The sequence below is a fragment of the Scophthalmus maximus genome, chromosome 6 (genome assembly GCF_022379125.1).
Source record: "Scophthalmus maximus strain ysfricsl-2021 chromosome 6, ASM2237912v1, whole genome shotgun sequence".
Taxonomy (NCBI): Eukaryota; Metazoa; Chordata; class Actinopteri; order Pleuronectiformes; family Scophthalmidae; genus Scophthalmus; species Scophthalmus maximus.
Window position 1 is genome coordinate 955,001 of NC_061520.1, and position 12,363 is coordinate 967,363.

General features: G+C 43.6%; 2 protein-coding genes across 3 annotated transcripts in view; both read left to right on the forward strand.

Annotated features, from left to right (window-relative positions):
* The window catches only part of pnp4a (purine nucleoside phosphorylase 4a), a 4,723-nt gene extending 1,799 nt beyond the window's left edge, over positions 1-2,924 (forward strand). Inside the window, exons 3-7 of the mRNA XM_035632671.2 lie at positions 391-494; positions 1,311-1,486; positions 1,662-1,852; positions 2,033-2,112; positions 2,438-2,924. Of these exons, the coding sequence (XP_035488564.2) occupies positions 391-494; positions 1,311-1,486; positions 1,662-1,852; positions 2,033-2,112; positions 2,438-2,584 (698 nt within the window). The 3' untranslated portion in view covers positions 2,585-2,924. The remainder of the gene's footprint in view (positions 1-390; positions 495-1,310; positions 1,487-1,661; positions 1,853-2,032; positions 2,113-2,437) is intronic.
* A 108-nt stretch (positions 2,925-3,032) lies between these two features.
* On the forward strand, positions 3,033-11,619 carry si:dkey-43k4.5 (potassium voltage-gated channel subfamily S member 2). Of its 2 annotated transcripts, none has more exons than XM_035632670.2 (11): positions 3,033-3,525; positions 5,130-5,397; positions 6,994-7,269; positions 7,370-7,503; positions 7,590-7,754; positions 7,826-7,997; positions 8,378-8,461; positions 8,558-8,719; positions 8,840-8,923; positions 9,520-9,612; positions 9,843-11,619. In XM_035632670.2, exons 3-11 carry the CDS (start codon positions 7,099-7,101, stop codon positions 10,305-10,307), a joined length of 1,530 nt encoding a protein of 509 aa, XP_035488563.2. In that variant the 5' UTR covers positions 3,033-3,525; positions 5,130-5,397; positions 6,994-7,098; the 3' UTR covers positions 10,308-11,619. The 2 variants fall into 2 exon arrangements, with proteins under 2 accessions (XP_035488563.2, XP_047188896.1); XM_047332940.1 differs by having other exon boundaries at positions 7,090-7,269.
* The last annotated feature ends 744 nt before the right edge of the window (positions 11,620-12,363 follow it).

A 12,363-nucleotide genomic window follows, 5' to 3' on the forward strand; every position in this document is an offset into this window, starting at 1 on the left:
GCCGCGGACACACGGACCGCCTCAACAGTTACAGAGCGATTGTTCGGATTATGCAGATTATGTTGCATTTAAAAGAAAACATTATCTATTTCATCCTTTTATCCTTATTCTATTATTTATCGCTGGGTTTTTTTGTTCTATCGTTTTAACCGGATTCTCTTTATAACTATAAAGAGAATCTGTAAATTAAGTTTATTAATATTATTGTTATAATAAATCTGGGCACAGCTAAAATATTGATAATAACATTTAATCTGTACTTTGTCAGTTGTGACAGCGTGAACATGAACAGCAACAGTCAGGATGTGAACGCGTGACAACAACCTCAGAGCTTTTTGATTGACAGGTTGGTTGTGGTGCATTAATCTGACTGTTGTCCTCCGACTGCAGTCCAGGGTCACGCAGGTCGACTGGTCTTCGGGGAGCTGAAGGGGAAGACATGTGTGTGCATGCAGGGTCGCTTCCACATGTACGAAGGACACTCACTGTGCAAGGTACACACACACACACACGCACACACACACACACACACACACACACACACACACGCACACACACACACACACACACACACACACACACACGTTTACGAGCACTCTCATTAACTGAAGTATTCCATAACTGGAAGTCTGAAGAGTCGTACAGAACTTTGAGGAGGTGACGATCTGAACAATGTTCTCACTGTATGAAAATATAAATGTAAACTAAAGGTCACGACCTTCAGTGCGTCCAGATGATTTTTCTTGTGGTTTTGTTTGGAGAAAAAAATCCGATATCAGCTTGTTGCATTCACAAACCATCTGAGGACAGAGACGCATTTTCCTGACTGCAAAACTGCCCTTGAATGCACCATCTCCTACATATAACTGAAACAACACACACACGCACGCACACACACACACACACACACACACACGTTAACAGTCAGCTGATTTTAAGCAGCACAGTCACGCAACCTCGATTCAACACGCGACTGTAATGAGGAGCATGAGACCGACAGAGAGAGAGAGAGAGAGAGAGAGTGTGTGTGTGTGTGTGTGTGTGTGTGTGTGTGTGTGTGTGTGTGTGTGTGTGTACAATCTTAAAATGACTTTCAAACATTATTTTACCAATGTAATGAGCCTCATGCAGCTGCAGCTCTAACAGGGAAACTGGAACTGAACAAAAAAAACTTTATTTAAGTGAAACTTAGAAGTTAAAAGTGTCTCATTGTGTCTTAAGTGGCGTTAGGACAGTGGAGCTCTTATTAAAAAACCTACAAGAAAACTTCTTCTATTAAGAAACTTCTATTAACTAACCTTGTCCGTTAGACGACGTTCCCTGTTCGGGTCTTCAAGCTCATGGGGGTGGAGACTCTGATTGTGACGAACGCTGCCGGCTCATTGGCTGACGGTCTCCGTCCCGGTGACATCATGATCATCAAAGACCACGTGAACTTCCCCGGACTGGTCGGCCTGAATCCGCTGTGTGGCCCCAACGACGACAAGTGAGACCCGTTCACACCTGGATCCGGTTCCAGTTCTGGTTCTGGTGTCGTCACGGCGACGTGGCTTTATTTTTCTCCTTCTTCTGTATTGAAGTTCAATGTTTCGTGTTGTGTGTTTGTGGAATATGTCTTTAATAATTGTTGTTGACAGTTGTTTATTGTTTGTTGTTTACAGGTTCGGGCCTCGTTTCCCGGCCATGTCCGGTTGCTATGACAAGGCCCTGTGTTGCCTAGCGATGGAGATCGCCAAGCAGCAGGGCGTGACCAGCTTTGTGCAGGAGGGCGTGTACGCCATGGTGGGCGGGCCCAACTTCGAAAGCATCGCTGAGGCCAGACTCCTGCATCGACTGGGGGTGGACGCCGTCGGTACGACACACACACACACACACACACACAAACCTGCCGAACGTAAAGTAACGTAAACTAATGTAAAGTTGTGATTTCAAGAATAACGTTGTAATATTAGGAGAATACAATCATAATTATCATCAGCGTTATCAGTAGAATAATTATTATTGTCAGTCCTGACGTTTGCCATGTGTACAGGTATGAGTACGGCTCCCGAGGTCGTCGTGGCGACGCACTGCGGCCTGAGAGTGTTTGGCCTCTCGCTGATCACCAACAAGGTAAACACTCACTCCAGGATCAACACATATGATCAATACATGTGATCAACACACATAATCAATACATCCACGGGTTGAACTGGTTTATTGGATTGATGAATTGTGACCAAATCCTGAAGCTGCAGAAAAGTGACTGATCAACCGATCAATACAGATGATCAATCAATCAATCAATCAGTCAATCAATCCATTTACTGGTTGATTGACTGATTGATTGTTGACTGATCTGTGCAATGTGCTAAAGAGTTACAAGGACTCTGACAGGTTGATCAACTGAGATTGATTGACTGACTGATTGACTGATTGGTTGATTGATCCGTGTCAGGTGGTGAAGAGTTACGATGACCCCGACAGTGTGAACCACGATGGCGTCCTGGAGGTCGGGCGGCTGCGTTCTCACAGCGTGCAGCAGCTGGTGACGGAGCTGATCAGCAGGATCGAGATCAATAACAACACCAACAACGCCGTCTGAACACAAACACACAAACATATTGTCTATATCTTTGTTATATTTACAAACATGTTTAAAGTTTCCCGCAGTGTGTTTATTATCACACTTATTATTTATCTTTGCTGTTTTAAACACTTTATTTATATTATCATAATAATATAAAACCTGAATCTAAGTATTCACTTATTTATCCTAAAGATTATTAAAACATGACCACTATGTTTGATGATGCTTTATTAAAAAATAATATATATGCAACACATATTTTTGATCTTCTCTTGAACGTTGTGCCTGTTGAACAATGGAACGAACAAAAGACACAAACAGCAAAATGGAAAATAAAAGTGTCACTGAAAAACTACAGAGTAGAAACTTTCTTCACATGTTCCAACCAGAAGAGTCTGCAGCCATTAGCATGCTAACACCTGTGTGAGACTGTAGCTTTGAGCTAAATGTGAACATTAGCATGATTACTATCTTAGTTTAGCATATTAGCATGCTAACTGCTAACGATCATGTCATTAGTATAAGGTGAACATATTCTCAAACCTCACTGAGACCAGACAAAGTTTAACATTATGTGTTAACATTAGCTGGAAAACCCAACCTGGTAATTTTTCATGGTTTGGAATTCCTTCCAAATTATTAATATTTATTCCGAATTCCTGGAATCTCCTCTTTGGAAATGAGCTGCTAAATTCAAAATACACACCAGGTGGTGCCAAACATGCATATTATGTTATATTGGAATATATAGTGATACAGTTGCACCAATCGGAAGGGCGCCATAAAACATTCAGGATAGATAGGACATATCGAGTTTCATGATCATTTCCAAGAGTAAAACAGAAGGTTTATCTGGTTTTAGTGTTTCACTGCAGTGTTTGACGAACCAATTGGAATTTGACAAATTGGAAGAAGATATTTCCAAATGTCTCACCACCAGGTGTCCAGTCTGACAGGTGTGTTTTCTTCTTCCTTGAACCCTGAACTCTGAACCCTGAACCCTGAACCCTGAACTCTGAACTCTGAACTCTGAACTCTGAACCCTGAACTCTGAACCCTGAACCCTGAACCCTGAACTCTGAACTCTGAACCCTGAACTCTGAACCCTGAACTCTGAACCCTGAACCCTGAACCCTGAACTCTGAACTCTGAACCCTGAACTCTGAACTCTGAACCCTGAACTCTGAACTCTGAACTCTGAACTCTGAACTCTGAACCCTGAACTCTGAACTCTGAACTCTGAACTCTGAACTCTGAACTCTGAACCCTGAACTCTGAACCCTGAACTCTGAACTCTGAACTCTGAACCCTGAACTCTGAACTCTGAACTCTGAACCCTGAACTCTGAACTCTGAACCCTGAACTCTGAACTCTGAACTCTGAACTCTGAACTCTGAACCCTGAACTCTGAACCCTGAACTCTGAACTCTGAACTCTGAACCCTGAACTCTGAACTCTGAACTCTGAACTCTGAACTCTGAACCCTGAACCCCAGGGGGAATCACGGATTAAAACAACTGTCTGGCAAAGTCACAGAACCCATCATTGAGATATTAGAACCTTTTCATTGAGATATCAGAACTTATTATTGAGATATCAGAGATATCAGAACGTATCATTGAACTTATCATTGATATATCAGAACTTATCATTGAGATATCAGAACTTATAACGTATCATTGATATATCAGAACTTATCATTGATATATCAGAACTTATCATTGATATATCAGAACTTATCATTGATATATCAGAACTTATCATTGAGATATCAGAACGTATAACGTATCATTGATATATCAGAACTTATCATTGAGATATCAGAACGTATCATTGATATATCAGAACTTATCATTGCTATATCAGAACTTATCATTGAGATATCAAAACGTATCATTGAGATATCAGAACTTATTATTGAGATATCACAACTTATTATTGAGATATCAGAACGTATCATTGAGATATCAGAACTTATTATTGAGATATCAGAACGTATCATTGAGATATCAGAACTTATTATTGAGATATCAGAACTTATAATTGAGATATCAGAACGTATCATTGAGATATCACAACGTATCATTGAGATATCAGAACTTATTATTGAGATATCAGAACTTATAATTGAGATATCAGAACGTATCATTGAGATATCAGAACTTATTATTGAGATATCAGAACGTATCATTGAGATATCAGAACGTATCATTGAGATATCAGAACTTATTATTGAGATATCAGAACGTATCATTGAGATATCAGAACGTATCATTGAGATATCAGAACTTATTATTGAGATATCAGAACGTATCATTGAGATATCAGAACGTATCATTGAGATATCAGAACTTATTATTGAGATATCAGAACGTATCATTGAGATATCAGAACGTATCATTGAGATATCAGAACTTATTATTGAGATATCAGAACGTATCATTGAGATATCAGAACGTATCATTGAGATATCAGAACGTATCATTGAGATATCAGAACTTATTATTGAGATATCAGAACGTATCATTGAGATATCAGAACGTATCATTGACTCCCTCAGAACAAACAGAGACTTCAACCAACCACCGAGCGTCGCCATCACACCGCGCAGGACCAGACGTGCACGCGCAGAGGAACTGTGACGGAATGTGACGGAAGCAGCCGAAGACGAGGCGGACGAGGAGCTCCTCCACAGAGTCTGCAGCTCGTTGCACCGGCAGCGTGGAGCTCTCTCCTCTGAGGATTATCATATTCCATCAGGAGAAGAAGAAGAAGTGACTGTCCACATCATGGGATGAACGTGACGTCGCCTGGATGAGAGAGTGACAGTGAGTCGATTTATCAACAAGAAATATCATTTTGTAGACATCAGCATGGAACTTCCGCAGTTCATCACCGAAATTAAGATTATTATTAATAGATAATAATGGATTTTTTGTTTTCATTTCCATATTGAGTATTAAACGAATTAACTGTCTGCTACTCTGAACATGGGATGAAGCCAGATTCAAAATTCTAGCTAAATTCTGTAGAAACATTAAAAAGTTAAAGTTTAGGTTTTTTTACAGATTATTTCCTTTTATCACTTCATACGTCTGCAGATGAAAATATGAAGCAGCACAACATTTCGAACTGGTCCATGGTTCATGAAAAAACATCCTGTTTGTGTCTCAGGTCAAATCTTCTTCGACCTGTTTCAGTGTTTCAGGCACTTTGTTATTGAAGCTGCTTGTTTTTCTCTTCCGCTGTGATTTCAAGCTGCTCTGCTGAATTATACATCAACTTTATTTCTGTCTGAGCAGCAGCAGCAGCAGCTCACAGCAGGGGCGCGTCACAGGGAGGGAGGGAGGGGCCCCATCGTCCCACTGTTTGGAATAATAACCCAAAAATAAAAACGGATATTAAAGGGGCAGTAAGCGATTCTAAAGCAATACACGTTTTGCGAAAATCAGCGAATATTACCTCACCGACCATTAGCTTTTAGAAAAAAATCCAGTACTTTGTACTACAGTAAATACTGTTGAGTACAAAGTATGAAGTCAAAAAAAAAGGGAAAAACAACATTCTTACTGTGAAGACTGATGAAGTCCGGCTGCTCTGGTTCAACACCATCAGGTTCATACCTGTCTGCTGTTCCTCAGACCGTTTCCTACACACTTACAGACATTATATATAAATCTATCATGTGATCACATTACATTATAGCTGCACGTCACCAGAAGCCCTTAGCACTTAGTGCAGAGGGAGGATATCATCTTCTGAGGAATATTATCACTGATGTTCTTCTGAGGAACATTATCACTGATGTTCTTCTGAGGAACATTATCACTGATGTTCTTTTGAGGAACATTATCACTGATGTCCTTCTGAGGAACATGTTCTTCTGAGGAACATTATCACTGATGTCCTTCTGAGGAACATGTTCTTCTGAGGAACATTATCACTGATGTTCTTCTGAGGAACATTATCACTGATGTTCTTCTGAGGAACATTATCATTGATGTTCTTCTGAGGAACATTATCACTGATGTTCTTCTGAGGAACATTATCACTGATGTTCTTCTGAGGAACATTATCACTGATGTTCTTCTGAGGAACATTATCACTGATGTTCTTCTGAGGAACATTATCACTGATGTTCTTCTGAGGAACATTATCACTGATGTTCTTCTGAGGAACATTATCATTGATGTTCTTCTGAGGAACATTATCACTGATGTTCTTCTGAGGAACATTATCACTGATGTTCTTCTGAGGAACATTATCACTGATGTCCTTCTGAGGAACATGTTCTTCTGAGGAACATCTATGTGTGAACCGTCTCTTCGCTGGCGGTCGTTCCAGTCGAGACGCAGAATGTTTCCACCTGCAGGCAGCTGAAGGTTTGGAGCCTGATCTGGAACCAGTTCTTTGTTTTTCCGCAGACAAAGATCAGAAACTGGTTCCAGAGCGGCACCAAGTCTTTGCTGGTCGAGAGGAAAGAACCGCTGACTGGACACGTCTCTGTCGTCCCACTCCAGTCGGTAACCATGGTGAAGGAGCGCGTCCCCAACTGGGTCCACTGGGACTCCGACCTGGTTCTGGTCCACGTGAACGTCGGAGGCCTGAAGAGGAGCATTTGCTTCAGCATGCTGAAGAAGTTCCCCGACACCCGACTGGGAAAACTTCTGTCATGTGACTCGGAGGAAGACATTCTGCAGGTGGGTTATTAAATCTGAACCATGGATCTTTCATTGTTCCTCACCGAATAACTTGTGTCTTCCATCCTTTTCAATACTATTTGCCTCCTCCCTCCGCCAGGTGTGTGATGACTATGACGTGCAGCAGAAGGAGTTTTATTTCGACAGGAACCCCGGCCTTTTCCCGTACGTCCTCCACTTCTACCAGACGGGAAAACTCCACATCATGGACGAGCTGTGCGTCTTCTCCTTCAGGTCTGTTACTCTTTGACCTCTGGTCGTTGAACATCGTCACACTGTCCTTGTCACTGACCTGTGGTTGGACGGTTGTTTCCCCACAGTCAGGAGATCGAGTACTGGGGCATCAACGAGTTCTTCCTGGACAGTTGCTGTAGTTACCGTTACCACGACCGCAAGCTGGAGAGCAGCCGACATCGCAGCTGGGACGACGAGAGCGACGCCAGCAGCGTCGACACGTCCGTGGACGAGATCTCCGACCTGAACAGGTGACCATCATCAGGAATCATCATCGTTCCACCATCGCTCACCGTCAGTAACTCCTGGTCTCCGTCCACAGAGACATGCTACACTTCCAAAGGGTTCGTTACGGGAACGTCAGGAAGTGTCTGTGGCTCACGCTGGAGAACCCGGGGTACTCCATCCCCAGCAAGCTCTTCAGCCTGATCTCCATCGCCGTGGTGCTCACGTCCATCAGCATCATGTGCGTCAACAGCATCCCGGAATATCAGGTCAGAGCAGGAAAGGTCCGGAAGCCAAACAGAATCAAACACGCCCAGTTTTCGTGAGAGGAAGAGTTTTAAAACAGGAAGTTAGTCTTTGTGTTTGTCCTGTTGAGTTGGGATCATAGACTGTAAATGAAGCCTGTATTCTGTGTACGGACCAGCATAGGGCGACTCGCTGCTTGTTTCTATAAGAAAATGACTCTACTCCCCAGGGTTCTGTCCTGGGGCCCCTTCTGTTTATCATCTGTCTACTTCCTCTTGGCCATATCCTCCGTGAATTCAACATCCATTTCCGCCGCTATGCAGATGACACCCAGCTCTACCTCACAGGTGTGTGCAGCTGAGGAAGAGGAGAATCTGTGATGACTGATGTTTCTCCCCCTCAGAGGTTCGACCCGGAGGGGCAGCTGGTGGAGGACCCCGCCCTGCAGGCGGTGGAGGCGTTCTGCAGCTGCTGGTTCACCTTCGAGGTGAAGACACGAAAACACACAGAGTTTCTGATGAATCTCGTACAAAGCATCTTCGATGAAAGTATTTTCTATTCTCTCTCTCTCTCTGTCTGTGAGGTGGTGTCGCGGCTGCTGCTCGCGCCCAACAGGAGGAAGTTCTTTCATCACCCTCTGAACATCATCGACATGGTGTCGGTGGTTCCAATCTACATCACGCTGCTCTTCGACATGACGCTGGGAGCCGAGTCAGAACTGGGAGAACTGGGACGACTCATCCAGGTACGGCAATCAGAAAATTCTGATCCGGTCACGTAAACGCCTCAATGACTGAAGCGCCTGGCGAGCGACCGTGTCAGAATCTTCTGTCTCCTGACGTTTATCTCCATTCTCTCGCCTCAGGTCTTCAGGCTCATGAGGATCTTCAGAGTTCTGAAGTTGGCCCGGCACTCGACTGGACTGAGGTCCCTGGGAGCGACGCTTCGGGTGAGTCAGCACACACACACACACACACACACACACACACACACACACACACACACACACACACACACACACACACACACACACACACACACACACACACACACACACACACACACACACACACACACACACACACACACACACACTTGACTTTCTGGCTCGACCCTCGAGAGGGAAAATAAAAGCGATTCAATGGATTTTTTATTTTGTTTGTGACATTTCACTTCACTGACCTTTCAGCAACCGATCAGATAAAGGTCGACGGGTTGTGAGCAGCTGAGTGGAAAAGCCCTCGTTGATATGAAGACGTCTGAGGCTGTGTGTGTGTGTGTGTGTGTGTGTGTGACCAAAATCAATTTAAAAACTGTGGATTGAAAACAGAAAACACTGTGAGTTAATAACAGACCGGACCACGGCCCAGGAGACTGTCGAGGCTGCAGCTTCACACTGAGACAATGCAGACATGAATCCTAATAAATATTATTTGACGCCTGGAGGAACGTGGCTCCAGTGAGACAGGAAACGTGTCAGAGCAGCTAAAACTCAGGATACTTGTGGAGACTTTCTCACGTCGTTCCTCCATCTTGTGTCTGCAGCACAGTTATCGGGAGGTGGGCATCCTGCTGCTGTACCTGGGGGTCGGAGTGTCCGTCTTCTCCGGGATCGCGTACACCGCTGAATATGAAGAGGTTATTGTTTTACTTTCTGATTCTCTTTTCAGCCACTTATTTGTAATATTTAATATTGATGAAATGTTGTTACAGCCACGTCAAATGATTTTCAGATGAAAATCTTTTCCCGAACATACGAACGAACAGCATCTTATTTGACATCTTTGATTTTTCATTTTGTCGGTGATGAAGTGTTGTCACAGCCACGTCAAATGCCTGATGTGAAGTCTGTTGAAATGTTCCTCCAGGACGTGGGTCTGGACACCATCCCGGCCTGCTGGTGGTGGGGCACGGTGAGCATGACCACGGTCGGCTACGGGGACGTGGTGCCCGTCACGGTGGCCGGGAAGCTGGCGGCCAGCGGCTGCATTCTGGGCGGCACCCTGGTGGTGTCGCTGCCCATCACCATCATCTTCAACAAGTTCTCCCACTTCTACCGGCGACAGAAAGCTCTGGAGGCGTCGGTGAGGAACAACCACCGCAGGAGGATGAGGATGAGCTGCGACAACGAGCCGGAGGAGGAAGAGGAGGAGGAGGACGAGGGATCGGACGGGGACAGCCGGTGTCTGGACGACGACGACGATGATATCGCTGATATTGAGGAGGACGATGATATAGATCATGAAGATGACGGAGGTGTGATAAATTACAGCTACGTGGAGCATCCGTCCTACACGTCGGTGCTGAGGAAGAAGGAGCCGCGTCCGCTGTGAGGACGAAGAGTCACTGTACGACCAGTCACTGTCAATCAACTCTGCATCATGAGGGACAATCAACCAATCAGGTGGCGGCTTGATGAGATGAAATAACATTGACAATAACTTCACGTCTTCCATGAAACATCACTGTAGTTTGTTCATGATTCAGGATGTGAAGATTCACAGGAATAATAAATAAATAACTTGAGTCTGGACTGATGTGAAACAGCATGAACTGTGAAATTAATCATAATCAAAAATATCATGGAAAAACTTTGAAAAGTACTTCTGTGGAGGACGAGATATAATAAGGAAATATTATTATTAGCTTTCTTTAAAAAATAATTGTTACCAAGCTAACTGTTCCTTCAGGTGCCAGTCTCTATGCTAAGCTAAGCTAACAGGCTGTAACTTCATATTTAATGTACAGTCATACGAGTGAAAATAAAAATAATCATATTCACCAAAACGTTGAACTGTTCCTTTAAACAGCAGCTTCACGTCACAGACTTCAGAAGAAGATGGACGACGCTGCGATTGGACAACGTGTTTTGGCTTCATGCAAAAACATCTCATATATATATATGTATATATATATATACATATATATATATATATATATACATATATATATGTATAAACCTGTACAGTCGATATGAGATATTTAATAAATGCCCAATGGCAACAAGAGAATCAATAAAAGCCAGAAATATAAAAGTCTACAGAAAGAGTCAACGAGACCAAATACAATTGATAGATAAGAGATTATATAGATTAAGTACAGTACAGACAACAGCAAAGCTCTCGCCTCGTACAGAGAATAAATATTACTAATAAATGATCTACACTGCATCGCCCAGGCTGCGACTGCTCCGTCAGGGTCTATCCTCTGAGGATCTATCCTCTAGCGACCATGAACGTCTGAACAGAATCTTATGATCTTTCATCTCCGACGTGTCAGGACATAAAACGTGGAGCGACTGACGGACGATGTCCAACTTCTGTCACCTGCAGCGTTAAAGTCCAGGTTTTATGTTTCTGCAGCAGCAAAGAAAGAGTTTGAACAAAGAGAGAATCAAACACTGAAAGAAACTGAAGCGTGAACTGATGGATGTTTGTCTGGAGGAAGTGACCGTGCTCTATAAATCTGTCATCGGTAAAGATTATGATTATTATTATAAAACCCTGATGACGTTATTATTATTTTGAAGAAGGCAGGAAAAAAGTGTTGTTTGAATTTCCAGTCGAAGATGTTTTGAGAGTTTCTGACCCGACGTGTAAAGAACCTCAGTGACACATTAAAACACTCTGATGCATAACCAATAAATCTGATCAGCAGAAACAAAGTGTCTGTATTTGGGCTGAAACTCAAACCCGTTGTCACGGTGAAGGACAGAGATACGATTCGTGGCAGATTCAAAATGAATTGCTGCTCTTAAGGCAGAAGAGACGAGAACAAAGGGAACGAGCTGTTACCGGTGTCGGTGACGGACGTGACGGGTCGAGTCAGAACTGATGAATGTCTCCGCAGGAAAAGAGAGGAAACACCAAGGAAACAAGGTTAAAAAGTAAAACATGACCTGGATCAAATGATGGAGGTGGAGGAGGAAGAGGAAGAAGAGGAGGAGGAGGAAGAAGATGAGGAAGAGGAGGAAGAGGAGGAGGAGGAGGAGGAAGAGGAGGAAGAGGAGGAGGAGGAAGAGGAGGAGGAGGAGGAGGAGGAGGAAGAGGAAGAAGAGGAGGAGGAGGAAGAAGATGAGGAAGAGGAGGAGGAGGAAGAAGAGGAGGAAGAGGAGGAGGAAGAGGAGGAGGAGGGGGAGGAGGAAGAAGAAGAGGAGGAGGAGGAAGAGGTCACGTGACTCCGCTGGAGACCAGGAGAGGATCCGTTAGAGTTTCCTCTTTAATTCTTTAACATCATGATACGTGATTTTCACAGAAACCTTCTCTGGAGGAGATGAATCTTCCTGACGGATCATTTCCTGAAGGACACGAGATCTCCTCAGGTTCACAATGTAAACTGTTCTGAGCTTCCCGAGGTTGAAAATGTGCAAATATGAGATGAATCATCTTG